Raw genomic sequence first — 22,409 nt, 5'->3', positions numbered from 1 at the left:
GGAGTAAGGTTATCCTTGATACTGAATTCCTTCGTACGCTTACCAGAGCTGCACAATTGAGGTGTAGTTACTCCGACTGGTAAGAGAAGAAAAAAAAGAAAAGAAAAAGAAATGGATGTAAAAACTCGGTACTGTGACTTCTGTTTTTGATGTCTTTTTTTGTCTGCTAGTTTCTCAGTTTCTTCCTTCTTTTTTTGTTTAACCTCTGATGAATTTTGCTTGTCTCTGCCTGAATCTCTGTCAGTTGGCGTGCGTCGCTATTTTTTCTGATTGAATCCTTCTTATTATTTTTCCCCTCTTTTCTTTCTCTTGCGGTTTGCCCTCCACACTGTGATCCTTCAATCCATTGTAATTTGTTTCCACGTGCTCATTTATGCACGGGAAGAGGGGAATTACTGCCCCTGTGGAGTCTTGTGCACCCATTCCAAGGAGACACACGGTAACGACACAAGGAATCAAAAACAACTAGGACAGGCGAATCGAGGTGGAGTGGTATATAGAGTAGCAAGAGAAGGAAGGCGGGAAGAGGCGTCATGTCCGTGAACACGAGTGCAATAGCCGCAGACAGCTCATGCCTTCATGCCTCCTCCTTTACAGAAAGTTCTTACGCTCTTCTCGGTGGGGATGACACTATGCGGAGTCGTACTTTACCACCGCCACCGCTAATGCCGCTGCCGTTTTCGTCGACAAATACAAGTAACGGCGGAATAATGGCAGAGGAGAAGGGAGACTTATACATGGGTAGTCGTCCACCTACACAGCCCTTTTCCGGGGTCGATAGATCATGCGGGTCGCACCATCACGATCCCTCCTTTGCGGTTCACCACCAGGCACAGTCACGCACGATGCCAAATTCGGTGGATCTTGCTGGATACCATGCGAATGCTGGAACGACAGACACCACACCGGTGCGACATGCGGAACTGCGGGAGTTGCTCATAACCACAGAGCGGGAGTTGGCGGAGGTGCGTGAGGAGTGTGCGCGACGAAGCGCGGAAGTGGATGCTCTTCGTGTGGCGCTGGGACGGGAACAAGAGGTAAACCACAACGCCCAGGCGCGGCACGAAGAGTCCATGCGGGAGCTGAGGGAAGAGCATGCCGACCAGACGCAGCGACTGATGGATCAGATCACTCTTCTGAAGCGGCTGTCAGAGGGTTTGATGGAGGAGAAGTCGAGGCTTGCAGAGGACGCATCGCAGAGGAAGCAGCAGCTTCTCGCCTTGCTGGATCGTGAGAGGGAAGAAAAGAGTCAGATCATGGCAGACTACCGGCAGCAAACTGAAGCTCTTATCGCTGACCAGGGTAAGGAAATCACCTCACTTCGAAATACACAACAATCGTTGCGTGAGGAACAAGAGAGAATAATAAGCGAGCGGCAAGAAATAGAAGAAACGAAACGGACGCTGGAAGAGAAAATTTTGCAGCTGGGAGAGAAGATAACGAATGAGCAAATGGAATGTGAAAAGAAGATACAGGAGACGAACCAGCGTCACGCGCGTAAGATGGATGAATTGGTAGCGAAGAACGAAGAGCTTTCGAGACGTCTGGAGGATGATTCCAGCAAACTGCTGGAACGGCGTCAGGAGCTGGAAGACCATGTCCGCAGCCTTGCAGAGCGGCTGCGATGTCAGGAGGAGACACACACGTTAGAGCAGCAGAACCTGAAAGAGACATACAAACGAGAGGTCTCAGAGCTTCGCGAGGAGCTGCAGGCAATGATGAATCAGCGTGAACAGCTGGAAGAAGAACACGAGAAAGACCGACAGAAACTCTTAAAAAATGAAGAGAAACTCATCCAGTCACTACGTCAGGCTGTCGAGGAGGTACGGCAGGAGAAAGAGGCTTTGGCAGAGGAAGCGGCCCGGCAACAGGAAGAGATGCAAGAGAAGCACTGGGCAAAAGTGAACCAGCTGCAGAATACTGCTGAGAGCCTACGACGACAACTCGCGGAGGAGACGGCAGTGCGAAAGGAAGCCGAGTCGGAGCGGGAACTCGTTGCGGTTCGAGCGGATGGTCTGCAAAGTACTGTGAGCCGCTTGACCAATGAGCTGGAGACACTGCAGGTGGAGCACCGCGCCCGAGAACGGGCAGCGGCTCAGGAGCGACAGAACAGTTTGGAGCAGCTGCGTTTGCAGCTTCGCGAGCGTGCCGCGGAGGTTGAGGCGTTGCAGCAGGAGGTTGCACGGCATGAAATGGAGGAGAATAGGCTCCGTGACGAACTGGCCGCAAAGGTGCAGGCGCTGCAGAGCACACGGGCGGAAGGAAAGCGGCTACTGGAAGAAATGCAGCAGGCCGCTGAGGACCGAGAGCGGGAGATGCTGGAGCGGGAGGGAAGGCTTGAGAAGACAATCATGCTTAGTCGGGCCCAGAAAACGCAGGTGGAGGCCGAATGTCAGCGTTTGCAGCGCGCCATCACAGAGTTAGAGGGGCGTCAACGAACTTGCGAGGGGCAGTTGGAGGACGAGCGACGCGCCCTTGAGGAGGCGACGGCGACGGTGCAACAGTCACGTGACGAAGCAGAGGAACAAAAGTCGTTATTCCGTCGGGTACAGACCCGCCAGAATGAACTTGAGGAAGAACTGCGGCGGAAGAGTAACGATCTTGCAAAGGCAGCATCGCGTGTGGAGGAACTTGAGGCGTCGCTTGAGGCGGCCAATAGTGAGGCGGCGCAGCAGTCGAAGGAGGCACTGCGGGCTGCGAAGGTCCATGAGGTGGAGCTGCAATCGTTAATTCAGCGACAACAGGCGGAGGTAACGGCAATGCGACTCGCTGCGGATCAGATACGTGGCGATTTTGCAAAAGCACGCGAGGTGGCTGCGGCGAAGGAAGAGGAGTTACACCGTCTGCGAGAGGAGGTTAACCAACTCCACCGCGATGCGGAGACGCGGGCGGGATCATGGCAAGGTGAGCTGGCGGAATCGAGGGAGTTGCACGAGGAGGACATGCGACGCATGGACGAGGTTCTGTACACGATGCGTGCCGACCTCAGTCGTGCGCAGGCGGCAAAGGCGCAGTGCCAGAAGGACATGGCGCAATTTCAGCGCGAGGCGGAGCGGCAGCGCCTACAGCTTGAGGACATGTTGTCGCAGATGGAGGCGGCGAAGGAGAAGCTGCAGGAGGACGCACGATACCGCGAGCAGCTCAATATCGAGCTGCAGGGCACGGTTAAACTTCTCACTTCACGACTCACTGCACAAGAGGATGACATCCGTCGGATGCAGGAGGAACTGGCTGATGTGAACACCAAACTACATAACGCGCACACGTTTCTTGGACGTAAGGATGCTGCTATTGGGCAATTGACCGCACGACTCCGTGCATACGAGGCGAGAATAGGAGTATCTTTTAAGTGATCCAGAAACGTGCCTATTCTTGTATTATTATTATTATTGATTATCTATCTATCTATATAGATATATGCAGTTTTACCGAACCTTTTTTCAGCAACCCTCTTCTTTTTCTGTATTGTCATGCCTTCTGTGTGCCTGAGAGGAAAAGTAAAAGGGAGACACGATGAAACCGAAGGCTGTCCTTTTCCTTTGACTCTGCGGTTGGTTTCTTTGGATGCCGCTCTCTCACGTGTAGAAAAGAAAAAGAAGATAATGATGCGTTCTGTTTGGTTTACTTATGGGGCGAATGACACCATTGAGACCACTGAATTGTCTGTGTTTGTGTGTGTGCGTGCGGGATGGGCATGCAAGAAAGAAGTGTCTGCAATATTGTGACCACTGCTTCTATCCCTCCACTAATTGTACTGCCTGCCCTTCTTTTTCTCCCTTTTGTCTTGCTGTGTGTGTGTGTGTTTGTAATGACGTGGGCAAATAAAGTTTTGGCGGCCGTTTGAGGAAACGCCGACAAGAAAAAAAAAGGGAAGGAACGAAAACAGCAGCGAAAACACACACACACAAAAAACCGTTTTTGCCGAGGACATCCCACAGCAGCAGAACCGTGCGGACTACTCACCGGTGCCGGCGGGGTGGGGAGGGGTGAAACGCCATCCAAGCGGCAGGGCACAAACGCGTGTTTTCGGTGGGACGGGCAGCTGCTGTGTCACTTTCGACCCATTTTTCATTTAATTTAATTTAATTATTATTATTATTTTTTGAGCGGTGAAGGGAGGTTTTTTTCTCTTCCTTAGTATTACTTTTTTGTTAGATGTCAACAGTAAACCGGCTGCGGTGTCTGGAGAAACTTGGCGAGGGCACGTACGGCGTTGTGTTCAAGGCTGAGGATCTTACCACGGGACAAATCGTTGCGTTCAAGCGCATGATGGTGGGCGGGGAGGACGAGGGCGTTCCTGCCACTGCAATACGTGAAGTGTGCCTTTTGAAGGAACTCAAACACAGCAACATTGTTTCGCTCCACGATGTGCTCTTCGAGCCGCCCAAGATGACACTCATCTTTGAATACTGCGAATATGACCTCAAGAAGTACATGGAGAGAAATGGCAACAAGACGAAGGCCGCTTTGCGATCGGAGGCGCAGCAGGTAATGAGGCAGGTGCTTTTGGCGCTGCGCTACATGCATCATCGCCATGTTGTGCATCGCGACTTGAAACCTGAGAATATATTCATCAATGTTAACCGCGGTGCAAAGGGAACGGGCAATGGTGTGGTAGGGGCTGCTGTAGCGCATGGGCCTGAGAATGAGGGCAGTCGTTCTCAAGGGGCAATAAGTAACGGCGGTGAGAAGAGAGGGTTGGGTGATGGAGGCGTCAATGGCACGGACAGTAGCAACTCCGATGGCAATGATGCCGTGCAGTTAGTTGCGAAGCTGGGAGACTACGGGCTGGCTCGGGTGGAGAACATCCCAGTGAAAAAGTACTCCCATGATGTTGTCTCGCTCTGGTACCGTAGTCCCGATGTGATGATGGGGAGTGCCCTCTACGGCTTTGCTGTGGACATGTGGTCGGTCGGCTGTATCTTTGCCGAGATAGTCACGAGAAAACCGCTGCTGAAGGGTCGTACAGATGTCGAGCAGCTCCTTAAGATATTTCAGCTTCTGGGCACTCCCACGCCAGAGACATGGCCATCCATGCTGAGTTACCCAAAGTGCAAGAAGCTGATCGACGCGGCAACAAAAATTGTGCGTGAGCAAATCGGATCGCTCTCGCAGGATGCCAAGCGAAAAGTACAAACCCAACAACAACAACAACAACAACAACAACAACAACAACAACAACAACAACAACAGCACTCAAATCAGGCCCAGGAGTTGCCGCGACACAAGGAGCATCCATGTGACATCGCGACACGTGGCGATGAGGTTGGCCTGGCGGGGTACCCCGTGCGACCTTTGAATGATGGCAGCACCACAAACGGCAATGGGACGTCGGAGGCCCATAGAAATGGCTACAACTTGCCGTCTGAGTTGTTATTCCATTCCACGTTTGACGACTACGTGGAGACGTCTCGATTCCGAGAAATCGTCGGTGAGGAAGGGGTGGACCTGCTGCGGAGGCTGCTGTGTTATGAGCCATCGTACCGTCTGACGGCTCAAGAGGCGTTGTCACATCCATTCCTGAGTAAAGTAAAGCCGTCGGTGTAAAGTAAAGAGGACACGAGTTCCGAGGCGTCTTGGCGAACGCTGGAGGAACGTGGAATGCGGAGGGGCTTGCTTGCTCGCTCTCTACCTCTTTTTGACATATGAATTAATCATGACACACACTGCGGGGAGCGAGGTCAAGAAAAACAAACGGACAAACAACAATTGGGGGGTGTATACATGAAGTGGGTTCTGACGTACGGCGGTTATTTTGACCACTCTCATGGGTTTGTATGTCGCTGTGTACACCGCACTGTAGGGTCTTCCTTTTCCTTTTTCTTTCTTTCTTTCTTTCTCTTTCTGTTCTCTCACTGTTTTTTTATCATTGCTGACGTTCTCTTTGTGTTTGCGTGTCTCCCTTTTTTTAAAAATTCAGCTTCACCTCCGCAATAAAGGAAAGAAAAGGAAGAAAAAAAAAAAAAACAAGAAAAGAAAGAAAGAAAAGGGAAAATGATTGGCCCCATGTGAAGGGTGGAAAAAAAAGGAACATGAAGGAAAAAAAGGGGCGAAACAGAGTAGTTTGGGTGATGGATGAGGTTGCGTGTTGTTATAATACTATCAAAAAACTGATTAAACTTTTCTCTCTCTTTCTCTCTTTTTTTTTATTTATCTATTTATCTACGTCTATATAAATATATGTATCTACATATATAAATATAAATATAAATATATAAATATATATTACATGTACGTTTTTTTTTTTTTTTTTTTTTTTTTGTTTGATGTTTCTCCGGGTTTGATGGGACGGGGGTTTCATTTTGGGGCATTACGGCTTCCGATAGCACTTCCCTTCTCACCAACTCGAGCATCGCCGTACAAATTCCCTTTCTTTCTCTTTCTCTTTCTCTTTCCCCCCCCTTTTTTTTCTCTCTCTCTCTCTCTGTATATATTATATATACATTTATGTAATTTATATTGTGCTTATTTGTATTTTGTGTTGGTGTTTATATTTCTCAGTTATCATGCGGTAGAAACATCTTTTTTTTTTTTTCTTTTGGTTTTACTGTCGATTGTGGATACATGTACAAATGTGTAACCGTGACAATTTGAATACCTCCCCCTCTCTCTTTTTTTCCTTTTTTATGCCTTTGTGCGTTCGTTGTTGGTTTGGATTCTCCCCCCCCCCCGCCCTTTTTTTTTTTTTTTTACTTCTTTCTTTCTTTGCTTAACCTTTACGGCATGTGCATTGAACCGGTGAGTGTTCCCCTTTTCCATCCCCCGTTTTCTTCCTCCCCACTCCCCAACCAGGGGCCTTTTTTCTTTTGTTTTTGCGTGTGTAGCTTGGCTGCTAGGAGCACGGCGGCCGCCGTGTCGGTGTGCATCCACGTTGAATACCACTCGCTTTTCTCCTCCTCCGCTTTTTTCTTTTCTTCTTCCCCACATCACACTCACATGGGCAGGAACAGCTGTGGTCGTTTTAATAAACGCACGAAACGAAACAAAAACAAAAAAGGGAGGGGACATTTTAGGCTCCTGGCGACGGCTGGACAGTCAGACACGCATTGTAGAGCCAATTGTAAAAAAAAATATAATAGAAATAATAATAATAATAATAATACGGCGGACAGGACCTGCTTGGGGACGATTGACTCCAGTAGGCGAGAACACACCACGGTGGCGGCGGCGGCAGGAGAAGCAGCCTGTTTTGAAAGACACCTAAGCAACACACCAATAAATTTATCAGCGGAAAGAAGTAACGACAAGGGTGTCTGCTTCTCTCTCTCTCTGTTACTGTCGAGTCGAGTCGGCTTTGGGGAACAAAGATATTTTGTCCCTTCAGTGAACAAGAAAAACGGGAGAGACACGAATATTACAAAACCCAGGGACGTGTGAGCGAGACGCGAGGCCAACGCAGGGAGTGAAAGAAAGAGAGAGACAAAGGGAGAAGGAGAAGGAGAAGGAGAAGAAGGAAAACCAACAAAAACGGAACAGGGGTTTAACAACAACCCGAGGGTGCGACGATCAGCGAAGAAAAAAAAAATTGTGGGGAGGGAGGGGGAATAAATGCGTGATTTACGGCATCCAAACCGCCGTGATTGGCGTATGTTGAAGCACCGCTTGCGGATGCGGTGCGGCGGGCACCAGAAGGCTATCACTGTCTTTGTCCTGCTGCTGATTGAGTTACTGGGCTTTTTCACATATTACGGGTACGTGCAGAACTTACGGTACGGGAAGACTGGGCCCCTCGTCGACGGGGATGGGGAGCAAATCGTATTTCTCGGCGAGACGGAGCCACGGGACGCCGCGGCACTCGGTGGTTTGACCACCTCCGTGCAAAAGTACACCGTGGACGAACTAATGGCGAAGTACGGCAGCATGGATTTCATCTACACATTTGTGAATGGCTCGGAGATCAACCACGCCTTTCGCCGCCTCATGTGTATTCGGTGCAGGGACGAAATTAAGGATGCGGAGGCGGCCTTTTATGACCGACGTGAAACCCCGAATAAACCGTGTGTGGGAATGGACATTTTGCCAAGTGCGAAAACGGTCCGTGAGCTCCTGCTCGCGTTTGGCAGTGAGGCCTCCAGGAGACAGTCGGCTCGGGATCGCGAGAGGGATGAATTGCACTACAGCATCCGAAGTGTGGAGCAACACATGCGTTGGCACCGCGGTCGCCTCTTAATTGTCTCCCCCGGTCACAATCCCTATTGGGTGGACGAGGCGAAGAACTTCATGGCGAGCGCCCTCACGTCCAACCGGGGAGAAGGCATGCGAGGCCGACATGCCCGCATCACCACCGTACACCAGGATGTGCTGATGCCGTATGGGTTACGTCTTCCACCGTTGATTCGCATACCATTGAAATGCAGCTGTTTCGTGTGCTCAACATAACGCCCATTCATCTGTTTCTTAACGACGACTATTTTATCAACCGTGACGTGGATATCAGCGACTTACTCAACGAAAATGGCGGCACGTATGTGCGTACGGAGCGTGGCCTATTGCAAAAGGGAATCCGGGCCGAAAGTGGGGGCGCGTGGACTGCCGGGGTGCGACACACGAACCTCTTCAACACGGTGGAGCTCGATATTCACGAGGAGGACTATCTGCCCGAGAATCTCATTAAACACTGGGAGAGCGCTGGATACGATATCCGGCACAAAATTCCTGTTGCGTCAGGGGATAATTTTATTTACACCGCACGTACGAGTCAGCCGGAGAAGCTGCCCCCGAGGGCAACGCCGCGACGGCCGCGTTTTTTTGCCACGCATGCCCCGTTCGTGTACTGTACGAGGATGTTTGAGTTTTTGAACACACGGTATGAGCTGGAGCTTGCCGCGAACACAATGAATAACCGTGGACGAAGTGCGACGGACTTATTCACCCCTTTTGTTTACAACGCCTTCATTATGGCGCGCCCGTGGCAGTCTTCGCCGCGTTTTCTGCCGTATCTTGCCGCATTGCATTTGAGCCGCAAGGACAAAGACAGTGCCGAGCCCACGCCACCGCCGCCCCCTCTGCATGTTGTTTTGGAAAATGGTGACGCGTGTGCTCCAGCCACTTTACTGCGACGTCCGGCTTCAGAGACGATTTATGGGAAGTTTGTTGACAACTTTGAGGGTAATAAACGACTCATTCAGAGACTGCAGCAATCCAACCCGCTTTTCTTCAACATTAACGACGGGTTCGGTGGTGAAAACAGTAGCATGCAATTAAAGGAATTTCTTTCGGGTCTCTTTCCAAAGCCAGTGTACGTTGAACGCAGCGCAACAGGGCCTGCAATTCAAGAGCCGTATAATAAAGCGTTTGAGGGCCTTATGAAACTTCCCTTGGTCATCTTTGCCTCTTACAAGGAGGCCTTCTGTCCACTTCTCCGCAGCCTAAGAGTTGCCATGCCCCAATTTACCGGACCAGTGATATTGGTGCGAAACGACGACAAAGCGAAAGGTAAGGAAAATGACCTCGCGAAAGTAAGACACCGGCTAAATCATAGGGTAATGAACGCCATGCCTGTTGTGATGTGTACTTTTGGCAAGAATGTGATAGAAGTCACAGTGTTACCTGGATCAGAAATTGCTGAGGAAGTGGAAGAAGCACTCCAGGCGGCATTGATTTCTTTCATTCTACCTGTGCGGCTACCAGCGGACTACATTGGCGGCAAAGATGCGCAAGTGACGGCTCTGGTCATTGATGCCCGTACAAGACACCCTCTTGATAGCATCGTAGCTCTCATACATGCCCTCGAAGTACCAGGCCAATCATTAGCGCTCGAGGACTTTGAGATTAAAACTTTCACGGAAACAAAAAGTTCTTTCTTGCTGCTATCACGAGAAGACGCGAAACGGAAGGCAGTCCACTGGGTGCATGGCGCATCTGAAAAAGATCTTTTGCTCACTTTTCCCTTGCCATATGCCTTATATGAAGATCTCGATGCACCAGTCAAGTGGTCCTTTGAGGAATAATGCCTCATATAACAATCCCTGCGTGATACATACATATATATATCTATATTCTGCTTTTAGATATGCATATCGTTCTGCACACATTTACACTACTATGCTTGAATGTATCATTCAATGCAGCACCGCTGCTTCTGTAAGGTTACACTCGACGAAAAGAAGCCAATGACTGCTGGGTTTTTTTTTTTTTTTTTTTTCCTCTCCTTCCTTTTTATTATTATTCTTTTTGACAGCGGACGCGTTTTTTATTTTTATTTTTATTTTTGGGAGTAGACGACGACGAAAACACACAAACAGACGTACATAAGAAAGAAAAAAAGCAGAAGGAAAAAAAAAAAAAAGAAGAAACAAACTTCCTGCGGGTCCACACTTATGTCACGTAAAATCTGTTTGAGAACTTACGCGTACTTTTTATTTGTAAGTTAATTGTCTTGTGCTCGTGTTTTTTTTTTTCTTTTTTCTTTTTTGCCTTTTCCAATCTCTCTCTCTGCTCCCTTCCTCTTGGAGCCACCACATGCATGTGCTTTGGTTGTTTCTGCGTACTCACTGAGGCGGTGTTGGTGGGGGGGGAATAAAAATAAATAAATAAATAAAAATGGAATGGGGTGAGGCGGGGGAATAAATGTTTTGTTAGTGCAGGGAGGGGGAGGGGGGGGCAGTGCAATGAACGAATTCGTGGCATGATGCGGAATAAAGAATGGGGCCGAACACCGCCGTTTTTTTTTTTTGTTGTTTCGTTTCCCTCGTTATTTTTTGCCATTTATTTTTTTTTTATTTTTATTTTTATTACACTTTTCCACCTTCCATCTTCTTGTACCTTTTTTCTCTCCCTTTCTCTGTATGTCTCTGTCTGTGTGATGTTTTTAGGCCGTTTGTTTCCTTCTATCTTTTTGTATATTTTTTTCACTTCAGACGCGGTTGTCGGTACACGCCTGGCGTGTGTGTGTGTGTGTGTGTGTGCTTCACTCCTCCTTGTTTCTCTCCGTCTCGCACATGGGCGTGTGGCCGTCGCGGCATCTGAAGAAGAAGAAGAAATAATTTAAAAGGGGGGAAAAAAAAAGAAAAAAACAAAAAAACAGGATGTCGCAGGAAGAACAGACGGCCCCGGCTGCAAGTGGCGGGAAAGTGACATTTCGTGTTATTCTCACCTCGGAGAGAACGCAGCCATTCCGAGTTATTAGCATCGCCGAGGAGGCGCCCCTTACGGCTGTGCTGCGCTTTGCCGCGGAGGAGTTTGGCATCGCCTCTGTAGACTCCATGGCGGCCACAACGAAGGACGGCACCGGCATCAACCCCGCACAGACGGCAGGGAGCGTCTTTATGAAATATGGACAAGAAATCCGTCTAATTCCACGTGATCGTGTAGGAGCTGCCTGATTTTTTTTTTTTTTTTGTATATATATACATCCTTGTAATTGAAGAGAAATATTTCTGCATTGATATGTGCTTTTCTTTTCTTTTTTTTTTTTGTTTTGGAGGGGCTTTTCTTTCATGTTTTTTGAAATCTCCCGTGCAATATGACGCCATCGCCATTTCCCCCGCAATTAATGCACATAAAAAGACGGCAGGACTGCAGTGCATACATGCATTTGTGTACGTATGTGTGCGCATGTCCATTTCCATTACCAACTCTGTTTGATCAAAATATGCCTTTTTCTTTTTTGGCACAATCGATAGTTATACGTGCATCTTCCCCCCCCAAATAAACAAAAAAAAACTACCAATAAATAATCATATATATATATATATATATAGGGAGCTAGTATGGCGCTCTCCTCTCAGTGGGCCCAGTCTGTTGTTGTGCGGTCAGATGACGGCAAGATTTTCCATCCGAAGCAGGTATCTTCAGCCGCCTACACTTACGCGGCTGTGGGTCGTCCTATCATTGTGCGTCCTCGTGATCCACGCGTCTTCACCGCGACCCCGTCAAGTGATTGGCGGGAATCCGTGGGACTAGAAGGAGAAGAAAAGGGCGGAGGTAATGTGCATGCCGCCGCCGGAGGTGGTGGTCGCGCCTCTTTTTTGTCATCGCTTGTCGCTGCAAATGACGTGGCAGGGACGTTTTGGATTCCCGATCCAAAAAGAAACGAGGTGGGCCTGTTGGAGGCCATACATCGCCGTACGGCGGCTAATCGCACGCATGTATTACTTCACAGCCGGCCCCTGCCGGAACTGCAGTTTAATTTCTCCACATGCCAGGGCGATAACATCGATCTCTCCCACGACGTGTTCCGTCTCTCAAAGACATCCATGGCGCTTCTGCAGATGGAACGCAATTTGGCTGACAGGGAGGAGATCATCGTACGATCGGACGCCGATGCCGGTGGGAATGGAAAATTCGGCCGCATGGATAGCGATGGTCGGAGACACGCACATGCCTCAATCAGTTCTTCGACCAGCATATCCGGCAAAACCTTCAAGGATCAGCTGCGGCACGGTCTGCGCGCTATTCACGAAGAAGAGTATTATCTTGTGCGATACCGCGACTACAGTGCCTGGGGCGTGCGGTATTACGGCGACATTGCAAAGAGGGATCACTTTTGGGGAAAAAAGTATGTGGAACAGTGCTTTGCGGTGCACGTTGGCAAGGAACCAGGGGAATTGATTCCCATTACAGAGGCACAGTTCTTGTTCGGTGTGGAGTTGCTGCAGCGAAAGCTGCTTGAGCAAGTTGGCATAGGTGTCACCATGGATATCAACTACCTGGCACTGAGCAAGGACCAGTTCCGCTCACTAGGAGTTCTTTTGGGTGATGGAATGCGAGACGTGGGCGTCGAAGGCGAAGAACTCCGCCGTCGCCAAGAGGCGGAGAAGGAAGAAGAGGAAAAACGTCGTAGGACAAATTTGCATTCGGATGCGTATGAACCGCCGAGTATGTTGGACTGGAGTCCATCCGCGATAAAGAAGCGCCTTGACCACCAGCTGCGGCGGCAATACCAGGCACTTGGCCGCTTCGTTGTGCGTGGTGCTGTGCTCGGTGTGGGCGTGTACGTGGTGTGGTCGTACGTCAAGCGCGCCCTTCCAAGTGATGCTGGCGGTGTAAACAGTCGGGGCCAACGAAGGAACCGTTTGGGCGGGCGGGATAGCTACCGCGGGGACGACGTCACCTTTGCACCGAAGGGCTTCCTGCGTAGTGTTGTATTGGGCCCGAAGGAGGTGTTCGACTATCTTCTTGCACCCACTCCCGGCAACTGAGTGGGGAGAATGACGCGTGCTGCGACAGGATATGAATGCCCTCTGCGGTGTTGTTGGCTGACGCCATTTCTCCTGCACCTCCTCTTATTGTGGTGGTTGTGCTTCCCCCTGTTTTTTTTTTTTTTTTTTTTCAGTTTCTTCTGTGTGTGTGTGTGTGTGTGTGTCTGTTGGTTCCTTCGTATTTCTACCCTATTTTCTCGATGAACCCCCGTAGATATTATCAGGGGAGGGGGGCGGGGGGCGTTGGTGGAAGCTCCATTACCCATTGAGTGTGCCGGTATGCGAGATTTCCGCCTCGTCGCTTCGTGAAACGTGTGCCGTCACCGCCTCCCGCCCTCCGTCCTTTTTATTTATTTATTTATTTTTTTTATTCATCACGTGCACACTTCCTTGCGGTGGGTGCGTCACCTTCTAAATGTCATGTGTGTTCTGCCGGCGGTGTTGTCAATGTTCCTTTCCGTCTTTTCTTTCACCGGGGGGAAAAAATAAGAAGGAAGGGAAGCCGCCCACAGACGAAAATAACGTCTCATGCGATGGAGCCGTGTGTCACGCCCCGCGTGACTCTCACCCCCATTCCACCCTCCTTGCTCGCCGACACGACCTCCTCGGCAGGGAAGGACGGGGGCGAAGAAGTGGCGAATGCAAACACCGCGATGCCGCCGCTGCATACGGCGCGGCAGCACGACAACAACAACAACAAAAGGAGCGTGAGCGCAAAGGCCCAACGGCGTCAGCCGTGCGTGGATGTGGTGGAGTTGGATGAGCCCTCCGTCTACTGTCCATCGATCGCCACGGATCACGCGGGCCCGCTCACACCGCGGCCCCTCGCCGTGCTGCGGCAGAGCCCAACACACGAGCCGCGGCGCAGGAGAAGTGGCGGGGATCGCGATCGGTTCCAGACGAGAAAAATCACCAGTTGGATGACAACCACCACATCCACCACCGTTTCCCTGCCCTCCGCGACGGTGGCTATTCGAACAGTCCCAAGCCTGCCGCTCGGGTTTTAATGCGTCCGGCTTGCGTGTTGGCCACGGCACGCAGTCACTCGTATGGAATGCACCGCTCGCACCCACCTCCACACGGCAGTGAAGGGATGAGACGGGCGGGTAAATTATTCTCTTCGTCTGCGTGGATTTGTGCCATTGGGAGAGATGCACACTGTATATCATGCAATGTATATATGTATGCAGATGGATGTGGTGTGGATGACGTGCGGGTGTTGTGTTTAGAAGGCAGAAAGGAAGACCCAAAAAATAAATGGGGTGAAAGTTTTTTTTCTTTTTTCTCAATTCACCCATCTTTGCAGTGGTCATCACATTGCATGCATGCTGTTCATTTCTTCCTTTGTGCATCTTTCCTTTTTTTTTCTTTTTCTTCTTCCTCCCTCTCTCTCTTTCCCTCTTTCTGTACGTACGCATGCATGTATTTTTTTTATTGGCATGATGGCTTTGGGTTGGACGACAGATGACTGGAGGGAAGGAATTGATTATTATTATCATTGTTATTATTACCGTGATGCAAATACAACCATAACAGCCCTCTTGCCTACCTCCTCCCCTTTTCTTTCGTTCTTCCCCACAAAAAAAAGAAAAGAGGAAGAGGAGGAGAAGGAAAGAAAAAAAAAAAAAAAAAAGGGAACGACAGTCATAAAGTGAGGATGTGTGGATCTCCCTCCCTGCACGTATATATACATGCATATATGGGGGGAAGGTCGTTACTGTAAAGCATATATATTTTTGTGTTGTTGTTGTTGTTGCCGAGAAGAAGGGATGCCGACATCGGATGGGATGCGTGCACACGGGAGGGGTGTGTGTGTGTGTGTGTGTATTCCACGCCCACACAGATACCACTTGTCTATATATATATGTAAATATTAAGACCGGAACGATTGACGCCGAGATAAAAACAAACAAACAAAAAGAAACAAAAAAAAAAAAAAAAAAAAGAAGGACCGCCTCTATCTCTCTCTATGTGTCTGTTTATCTTTTGTAGAGTGATGCATGGTGGCGGTTTGAACCCCTCCGGTGCATGTCCCCGCCTCTTCATCCGCGTAGAGTCTTTTTTTTCTTTTTTTTTTCCCTTCCTACATGACACGTGCGTTTTATTGCCATCAATCGTTTCGTGTTGTAATATTCCCCCTGCCACTCTGCATGCATAAACGCACACTGACTGACTGACTGGCGAAGACGCAGACATTTCCTATGAGTACGGCGTTATTTATTTATTTATTTTCTCTTTGTTCTTCTTCTTCTTGTGTGTTTGTGTGTGTAGCGATTCCTTTGCCATTGGGGCACGTGTCATCTGCGGGGCATATATATTTTTTTTAAGTAGTGGAGCCGATAGAGAAGCAAACAAACAAACAAACAAAAAAGGAAATATTTCAACGGGGAATTAAACGAAAAAAGGGGAAGGGAAGGGGGATAAAAAAAAAAAAAAAGGGAAAAGAAGGAGCCGGGGCGGGGCGGTGCAACGCGCAGTCATACGTGTAATACATAGAAACATCCATACGTATTATGCGTGTGTATTACAACCGGTAACAGTTTTAAGAGGAAAGGTACACAATCCACCAAACAAACAAAGGAAAAGAGAAAGGAAAGAGAGAGAAAAAAAAAAAAAAAGAAGCGAAGTGGAGGGAAAGGAAGAAAAGATCCATCTAAAGAAACATTTGTATATATCCACCCTTCCGTTTTGTGTTTGCGCATACATTATTTAGGGAACGTGGGTGGAGAGTGGGAAAAAGACATGGCGAAAAAAAGGGATTCAGAAATCATGACGTCGAAGGGGAAAAAAAAAGACAACGACGGTGTGAAAGGGCCGGGAATGCCGCCCCAGGATGCGGCTGGGAAGCACCACCCGCCGCGTCGCTTTCCGCGGGTAGACGCCATGGAGTTGGAGGCGCCCGTGGCACTTGTCAACTTCCCTCGTGCTCGCCAGCGAGGCGTTGGTGGCGGTGAGGCGCCTCTGGACGTCATCGAGCGCGGCAATCGGCCAGGCGTGCCGTTCGATCAGTGCAGCCTTTCGACGGTTGGCGGCAACGGCGACGTGTCGTTGCATCGCCGCCGTAAAAAGTATACCACGACAACCGTCACCACGACTACCATCACAAAAATCCTTTTGCCACACATGCAGCAGGCGGTCGTCTTTGAAGGCGCGGAAGGCGATGCAAAACACTCCGCGCTGGATCCACAGGCCGTTCTCATGGCTATTGAAGGGAACAAGAAGACGCCGGGGCAAAATCCAAATGAAACGCAATCAACAGAAGGGGCCAAATTATGCAACGGCACCGGCCACATTAGGGAGCAAGGCCCGCCATCATACGGGGATGAGCCGCCGGCATCGAGGCCCATTCACGCCATGCGCATGCACCGTTCATCGCAAAGTCCTTCACTTCAAGGCAATAACTGTATCAGCAGCAGCAGCAACAGCAGCAAAAAAAACAACAATGGCGAGATCAAAAAAATCATTCTCCCCAAAATTGAGTCCTTTAGAGCCCATCAATGTGTGCCTGCAAACTTGGCACCGCATGGGAATGCCTCATCTAAGAATTTGCAGAGTACGAAAGGGTACGCGGCGGTGCCGCAGCAGCCATGGATATGCAGTCAAAATACGGTTGGTAATACGACCGTGACCCATCATCAATCATCCGCACTTCGGACGCCACAGGCTGGGAGCCGCCATGGGCCCAGTTATGGCGGCACAGCGCGGGAATCAGCGGAACAGTCAATACCCAATAACGATGGATGTTTTCCGTTGCCGCAGCATTTGCCCCGGCCGCGGTCTGGCGCACCCCACGCGCAAATCGACGGGCAACCGCCGGGTCACGGTGTCTCGGCGCCGTGGATATTAAACGAGGTGAGGCAGGAAAATGGGTGGCACTCGGCGGGGTAAGAAGCAATTTTTGGGGTTCGCGGGTTACCGTTCATTCGCCTCGCGATTGTGATGCATTGTGTGTTTTTTTTTTTTTTGGGGGGGGGGGGGTGGTGTTGGGAACGGCGCGAAAAAAATACATCATGTTTCGGCTTCCCTTTTCGTCTTTACGGAGGAGAAAAGCAGGTCGAAGAAACCTCATCCTGTCTTTTTTGTTTTTTTCGACCACTCGCACTTTTATTTCTTTTTTCCTTGGTGCTTTGGCGGGCTTGCGCGGCTGCTCCGCGGGAAAATAGGAAAAAAAGTCGGAAGCGTGCGGGCGCACACTCACACGGAGAGATGCCTCGTCCCAAAATCGGTTCGCCACGGGCGGTCCTTTTTTTTGCCGCCTTTTCGGACACGCCGGGCAGCCCGCATTTTAGCGACGCGCGGGCCCTTACACCTTACGTTGCTGTGCCGTGCCCCAGCAAGACGCGGCTGGTCCGGGCGCTGGTTTTGATGCCGTCAGCCCCGCGCCAACAACGACGACCCCGTGGGGGAAACATTGCTGGCTCCTGGCTTCCCCCGACAATACGGAGCAATTGACCCTGGCACCGCGCTGAGGCGGCCGGAGGGAAAATTCCGAAAGGAAATAACAACGGGTTTGGCGGGGGTGCCAGGAAATGAATGCAAATAAGAAGGGAAAAAAATGTATATGCGAGCAATGAGAGTCATTTAAATGCAAAACGAAGGTTCAAAAACAAGGATCATACTTTGGTCGTTGACCCGCCACAACGGGGTGGATGAAGAGGGCAATGGACGTGTACTGCGTGTGCGCTTGAAGCTGTTAGAGGCCTCTATTTTTGTTATTTTATTTGGCTTGGGTCTCTTTGGTGTGTCCTTTGTTGCTCATCTGTGGCCGTAAACTGAGTTATGTGATTGTGGTTGAGCGGGTGTTGTGCGCAAGTGGAATGGGCGGTCTTTTCGCACCGCGGCAGCACGTGATGAGCAGCTTCTTATGTATTTAACTTGGGAAATCTGAGTGTGCCACTGAAGAGCCAACGGAGGAATCGTTAGATAGTGACGCTGATGCCGCCCAGCCCAACAACCTCCACGAGAGCGTGCCCGCCATCCGCACCCGCAGCAACAAAATACAAGGGTGAAGGGCATGCCAGCACACAGCCACAAGAGGAGTTCGACGGCTGGGCCACAGCCGGGGCGGTGGGTGGCGTCCCGAACTCACAAACGGAGCACCGCGCGCACCGTCCGCTCCCCTCCGAGTGCGCTCAGCAGGCCGGCGCCCAGTCACCCTCGTGCCATCGCAGAGGGGAGCACAAACAATCGTCGTCGCGGACCATCGGTGCCTCTAGCAGGGAAGAAAGCAGAAGAAATGGGGAAATGCCATAAGCACAGCCGACAGCGGCGGGAAACGGGACAAGAAGACACAAAGTAACAGTCAACACGGCAGGGACAAAAACATATCCGCAGGGAATTACCAAAAAAACAGGAAAAAAATGAAACGAAAAAAAGGGTGAGACTTCTGCAGGACTCACGGAAAGAAAAAAAAGAAAAAAAGAGAAAATTGATTCGGCAGGAATTGCATGTGCCATGCGGCCAAAGACGATCGGGTGCGCACACATATTACCTGCACAAACGAAAAATGTAATAATAATAAAGGGATCGCAGTATTCCACTACCCCACACAACATTTCCCACATTTCATGCGGCATCCGGCCTCTTCCTCCAATCCTCGTTCGTGCAGTCCGTGGGACGCGCAGCAGTGAGGCCGGCACCGCGTGTGGGCAACAGAAGCAAGCAAGGAAAAAAAGAAAACACACACACAGTACGAGCCGTCCACGCAAGGACATGCACGACTAATCCTAATCACCGCACAGCAGCACAGACAAGGGCGGTGACGAGCAGCAGCGGCAGCAGAGGCGTGCGCACCCACACAGTGGTGGTGTCGCTGCTGTCAGCACCGCCGGGGCCCTGCATCGCAGTGGCGGTACCGTTTGTGCCTCCGTCTGTGATCGGTTGGGGCGCATTATCATTGTGGGAAGTTTCTTGGGCTGCGTCGTCGCTGGATGGAGAAGAGGGCGAATGACTGGAAGCTTCGGGTGCTGATGCCACGTGTTGGTTCGCGTCACCAGTGGGTGGCGTTGCGTCCTGCAAGTTCCCCGGTGTTTCTCCTCCTCCGTGAACTCCTTTAGTCACGACACTCTCGTCGTCACGTTGCCGGCTTTGAATTGCCCCTTCTGTGGATGTCAGCGGGCTGGCGGTGACGGTTTCGCTCGTCGTTGGATCAGGGCGGCGTTTGGCTGTTGGGTCAGGCAATTTATTCCTTGGTGCCTCAGCTGAGTCCCCCGGCGAACCTTCGGCGCCGCTCTCTGCCTGGCGAACACCGTCTGCTGAGACCGCTGGTGCTGTTGAGGCCACCGGGGGTGCTGCTCCAGCCAGGTGTTGCGCACCCCCAGCGGTCACCCTATCAGTGTTCGGTGCCTCCCCCAAACTGCAGTTTTTTAGATCTCCGTGCGTCTCAAATTTCATCTGGAACGCAGCATTATTCGGATCACTGCCAAAAATGCACATTTCATTAATGTCCGGATCGTCGTAGATGCCCCAAGCCTCATCGCATAGCCGTGTACAGTCGTCACCGCTTTCCGGGGTTCTTCCGGGCTTCTTCGCACACTTTCGCCAGTCCTCCTCGCCGGGAAGACGCCAACGCAACTTACCGTCAGTCTCCGCACTCAACACTTCTACCTCCACCAATATTATTGTCGACGCGACGGTAGATCGCACGCCCGAAGCAGTAGCCCTGCAGACGGACAAGCAGCAGCAGCACAAGAGCGCAAGGACCAGCAGGTCGCACGCCACGCAGCGCCGCACAGTCACCATCATCATTCGTCGTAGAGTCGCTCGAGTGTGTGAGACAATCCACACAGTGGGGCAAGGACAACAACAACAACAACAAGAGAGAAATAAATGTGCCGCACTACAGTGACACACACACACACGGTCGTGAAGCAGCACCCAGCACCCCACACGCACACAAAAGGGGAGGGAGGAGAACAGTGTAGCCCCCAGGCTCCGGTGGATGTAACTACAGTTCCGGGAACCGGGAATGGGTGCGCGTTCCTCGTGGAGGGCACGCGCCCGCGAAGAGTTGCCGAGCCCGCAGGAGATACGCAAGCAGGAACGACGGTGTGTGGGCGTTGGGTGTGCGGCGTGTCTCACGGGAAAAGAGGAAGCAGCACAAAGGACAAGTAAAAGTCCCCACATTTGTCCAAGAGCGGAGCCACATTGCGTTGTCTGCCAGGCAAATGGCATCGGATGCCTCGCTCAGCCGCCCTGCAGCCCACGTCCATCGCGGAGAGAACACACAGCTCCTCAAGCTTCCCTCACCGGCCCTGCCGTGCCAGCGCACGCGCCTGAGTGTTGCGCGAGGGTTCCACGAGCCCAACGGTGAGTCGATGCACCGCAGTTCCCACAACAAACTGAGACACCTCGCTCCCTGCCCTTCGCGGCGGAGCCACTCCCGCACACACCACCACATCCGCCGCACCGCCGCGAATCACGGTCCTCCCACAAGACTCTCTAAATGCACAGCACGCACGCACCCTCTCCTCCCAGCAACCAAAGAGAACGCACAATCCAAACCCCCTGTGAAGAAAAAGCAAAAACGACAACCCTTTCATGACAACAAACTGAAGTGACGACAACGAGGTGCGGCCGCAGCAGCCCGCACCCTTTCCGCAACGCATGGCTCCTCTCCCTCCCCTTCCCTCGCTTCTTACCCCATAGCCGCCATGAAGAGGTCCTTCGCGGATCGCCTGCCGGAGTTCGCCGGCACCCACGATTGAAGACAATGGGCGACGTGACGGCGGAGCCGCAGTGCACTCATGTGCCGCGCAGGCGTGTCACTCGCCGTCATGATCGCTGCAACCTCCCTCGCGGCGCGGCGCCGAAGCCACCCAAAATTTCCACCCTCGCACCCGTAGGAACGCAACTGCCTCGCGAGCCTCATCAGGGACGGTGCAGGGGGAGGCGCCCGCCACAAGGCTCTATCAGCACCCCCCGCGCCACCGTCCGCCTGCGCCGCCTTCACCGCCTCGTCACACCAGCGATGCAAGGCGTCCTTCTGGAGAAGATGCTCCCGCAGTAGCGCGCCAACGCTGCCGTCCGCCTGCCGCACCGCGCGGGCATCCTCGTCCCTCACACAGCACCGCAACTCGCTGAACGCGACGTGAACCTCCAGATCTCTAGTCTCAGCGTAGTCCCTCAGTGTGTAGAGGAAGCAGCGCAGTCCCGCAATTTCCTCCGCAAAGAAATGCCACTTGCCGCGCCAACGCCCCTCCAATAAAAGACGATTGTACGCGAGTGGGTAGCGCTCCGCAATCGTCTGCTGCAGGCGCGCGGAGGACACGGAGCAGAGCAGCTCCACCGACGACCCGGCGTGACGCATTGCCATGAACTCCTGCATCACCTGCTGCGCCAGCACTTCCTCCGTCACGGCCGGTCCGTCCGCGGGAGGCAGCGTCACGAAGACTCGCACCGGCATTACACTATCGCAACTGGAAATGCGGTTTTGCCACAGAAAGAGCTTCCTCGCCATTTGCAAACAATGAAAAGGTCCAAATGGGGAGCAGAGAGGGATGAACACACAGGAAGGAGGGAGAGCGATGGCAGGGGAGAAAAGGAACACATCCGCGACGAGACTCGAACGTGCATCCCTCCCGTCCGCAGTCAAAATGCCCCGCCATTGAGCCACAAGGAAACAAGGACAGGGGAATTTAGTTTAAGTTCTCTCTTTATTCGTGGCTGCCACGCGAAGCAACAGCAGTCGGGAAAACAAGCGGGGACCAAAAGTGAACAAACAGTTACAACAGGGAAACACCCCATTCCTTCTTTTTCACATTATCTGCCAACGGTGCACGTTGTCTGCGAAATTTGGTGCGCAAGACGGAAGGGGGTGCGGCCCCCGTTCGGTGGGCAGAGCATTGAAAGCCGTGTTGCGCACTCGCGCCGCCTCATCCTCACACCCTGAGAAGAATAAAAAGGGAAGAGGAAGAAGAGACTCCTTCAAACCCTCTCCCACGCTTCTTCTCTAATGCCGTGTGGAACGAATAATGAGGACAGGAGAGTCAAGACGCACATGTGTATAAATGCACACATAAATACATGCAATGCATATATTATATATGCGGTATGCACAATTATCCCTCTTTCCTCCTCCCTATCCTCCCATGCATCATTTGTTTGTATTTCCTTACCATCCCTCTCGACCACGTTTACTCCCCTTCCAGCCTGTGTACACATATTCGGTCCATCATTTCCCCCTCCACGTTACCCTCATTCCTCCCCTCTATTGTTGTGTGATCCCTTCCTTTCCTCCGTCCTGGTGACGAATAGATGGAGAACTCA

At 51.4% G+C, this 22,409-nt stretch overlaps 8 protein-coding genes, 1 non-coding gene and 1 pseudogene across 9 annotated transcripts, besides 40 other annotated features; 8 read left to right on the top strand and 2 right to left on the bottom strand.

Annotated features, from left to right (window-relative positions):
• Nucleotides 1–106: part of a mobile genetic element that runs on past the window's edge.
• Nucleotides 1–3,297: part of a sequence feature (heterozygous, non-Esmeraldo-like haplotype) that runs on past the window's edge.
• Tc00.1047053507491.100 (uncharacterized protein) lies at nt 534–3,353 on the top strand (the record flags this gene model as incomplete). Its single annotated transcript, XM_811899.1, has 1 exon — nt 534–3,353. The coding sequence occupies one exon, from the start codon at nt 534–536 to the stop codon at nt 3,351–3,353; it is 2,820 nt and encodes a 939-aa protein (XP_816992.1).
• Nucleotides 3,298–4,189: a sequence feature (areas merged during assembly that could not be assigned to a particular haplotype. This can correspond to areas where the two haplotypes were merged or to regions with more than two copies in the genome that were merged during assembly.).
• Nucleotides 4,071–4,104: a sequence feature (AT_rich).
• Tc00.1047053507491.90 (protein kinase, putative) lies at nt 4,156–5,547 on the top strand (the record flags this gene model as incomplete). The annotated part of the gene is made up of 1 exon (XM_811898.1): nt 4,156–5,547. The coding sequence occupies one exon, from the start codon at nt 4,156–4,158 to the stop codon at nt 5,545–5,547; it is 1,392 nt and encodes a 463-aa protein (XP_816991.1).
• Nucleotides 4,190–4,454: a sequence feature (haploid, Esmeraldo-like haplotype).
• Nucleotides 4,455–17,981: a sequence feature (heterozygous, non-Esmeraldo-like haplotype).
• Nucleotides 5,140–5,195: a microsatellite.
• Nucleotides 5,806–5,854: a sequence feature (GA-rich).
• Nucleotides 5,936–5,988: a sequence feature (T-rich).
• Nucleotides 6,148–6,234: a microsatellite.
• Nucleotides 6,237–6,265: a microsatellite.
• Nucleotides 6,366–6,426: a sequence feature (GA-rich).
• Nucleotides 7,073–7,102: a microsatellite.
• Nucleotides 7,426–7,453: a microsatellite.
• Tc00.1047053507491.70 lies at nt 7,551–9,950 on the top strand (annotated as a pseudogene).
• Nucleotides 10,125–10,175: a sequence feature (A-rich).
• Nucleotides 10,190–10,212: a microsatellite.
• Nucleotides 10,253–10,299: a sequence feature (T-rich).
• Nucleotides 10,390–10,414: a microsatellite.
• Nucleotides 10,518–10,544: a sequence feature (AT_rich).
• Nucleotides 10,707–10,735: a microsatellite.
• Nucleotides 10,885–10,907: a microsatellite.
• Nucleotides 10,968–11,023: a sequence feature (T-rich).
• On the top strand, nt 11,028–11,324 carry Tc00.1047053507491.59 (uncharacterized protein; the record flags this gene model as incomplete). Its single annotated transcript, XM_811903.1, has 1 exon — nt 11,028–11,324. One exon carries the CDS (start codon nt 11,028–11,030, stop codon nt 11,322–11,324), a length of 297 nt encoding a protein of 98 aa, XP_816996.1.
• Nucleotides 11,324–11,351: a sequence feature (AT_rich).
• Nucleotides 11,681–11,701: a microsatellite.
• Nucleotides 11,712–13,142, top strand: Tc00.1047053507491.50 (uncharacterized protein; the record flags this gene model as incomplete). Its single annotated transcript, XM_811897.1, has 1 exon — nt 11,712–13,142. One exon carries the CDS (start codon nt 11,712–11,714, stop codon nt 13,140–13,142), a length of 1,431 nt encoding a protein of 476 aa, XP_816990.1.
• Nucleotides 13,254–13,273: a microsatellite.
• Nucleotides 13,284–13,310: a microsatellite.
• Nucleotides 13,486–13,514: a sequence feature (AT_rich).
• Tc00.1047053507491.39 (uncharacterized protein) lies at nt 13,676–14,149 on the top strand (the record flags this gene model as incomplete). Its single annotated transcript, XM_811905.1, has 1 exon — nt 13,676–14,149. The coding sequence occupies one exon, from the start codon at nt 13,676–13,678 to the stop codon at nt 14,147–14,149; it is 474 nt and encodes a 157-aa protein (XP_816998.1).
• Nucleotides 14,471–14,548: a sequence feature (A-rich).
• Nucleotides 14,628–14,652: a microsatellite.
• Nucleotides 14,722–14,775: a sequence feature (T-rich).
• Nucleotides 14,949–14,968: a microsatellite.
• Nucleotides 15,044–15,090: a microsatellite.
• Nucleotides 15,488–15,510: a microsatellite.
• Nucleotides 15,711–15,763: a sequence feature (T-rich).
• Tc00.1047053507491.30 (uncharacterized protein) lies at nt 15,885–17,030 on the top strand (the record flags this gene model as incomplete). Its single annotated transcript, XM_811896.1, has 1 exon — nt 15,885–17,030. The coding sequence occupies one exon, from the start codon at nt 15,885–15,887 to the stop codon at nt 17,028–17,030; it is 1,146 nt and encodes a 381-aa protein (XP_816989.1).
• Nucleotides 16,550–16,572: a microsatellite.
• Nucleotides 17,982–18,115: a sequence feature (haploid, non-Esmeraldo-like haplotype).
• Nucleotides 17,991–18,080, top strand: Tc00.1047053507491.25. The gene has a single exon (XR_008255452.1). It is a non-coding gene; the product is annotated as a C/D small nucleolar RNA (snoRNA), TB10C1C1 (small nucleolar RNA).
• Nucleotides 18,116–18,136: a sequence feature (areas not merged during assembly with more than two copies in the genome that could not be assigned to a particular haplotype).
• Nucleotides 18,137–19,047: a sequence feature (heterozygous, Esmeraldo-like haplotype).
• Nucleotides 18,873–20,315, bottom strand: Tc00.1047053507491.20 (uncharacterized protein; the record flags this gene model as incomplete). The annotated part of the gene is made up of 1 exon (XM_811895.1): nt 18,873–20,315. One exon carries the CDS (start codon nt 20,313–20,315, stop codon nt 18,873–18,875), a length of 1,443 nt encoding a protein of 480 aa, XP_816988.1.
• Nucleotides 19,048–20,374: a sequence feature (haploid, Esmeraldo-like haplotype).
• Nucleotides 20,375–22,409: a sequence feature (areas not merged during assembly with more than two copies in the genome that could not be assigned to a particular haplotype).
• On the bottom strand, nt 20,779–21,600 carry Tc00.1047053507491.10 (uncharacterized protein; the record flags this gene model as incomplete). Its single annotated transcript, XM_811894.1, has 1 exon — nt 20,779–21,600. The coding sequence occupies one exon, from the start codon at nt 21,598–21,600 to the stop codon at nt 20,779–20,781; it is 822 nt and encodes a 273-aa protein (XP_816987.1).

This window comes from Trypanosoma cruzi (assembly GCF_000209065.1).
Source record: "Trypanosoma cruzi strain CL Brener chromosome Unknown tcruzi_1047053507491, whole genome shotgun sequence".
NCBI classification, from domain to species: domain Eukaryota; phylum Euglenozoa; class Kinetoplastea; order Trypanosomatida; family Trypanosomatidae; genus Trypanosoma; species Trypanosoma cruzi.
The sequence above is the reverse complement of the archived record's forward strand: the minus strand, read 5'-3'. Positions and strand labels throughout refer to the sequence as shown.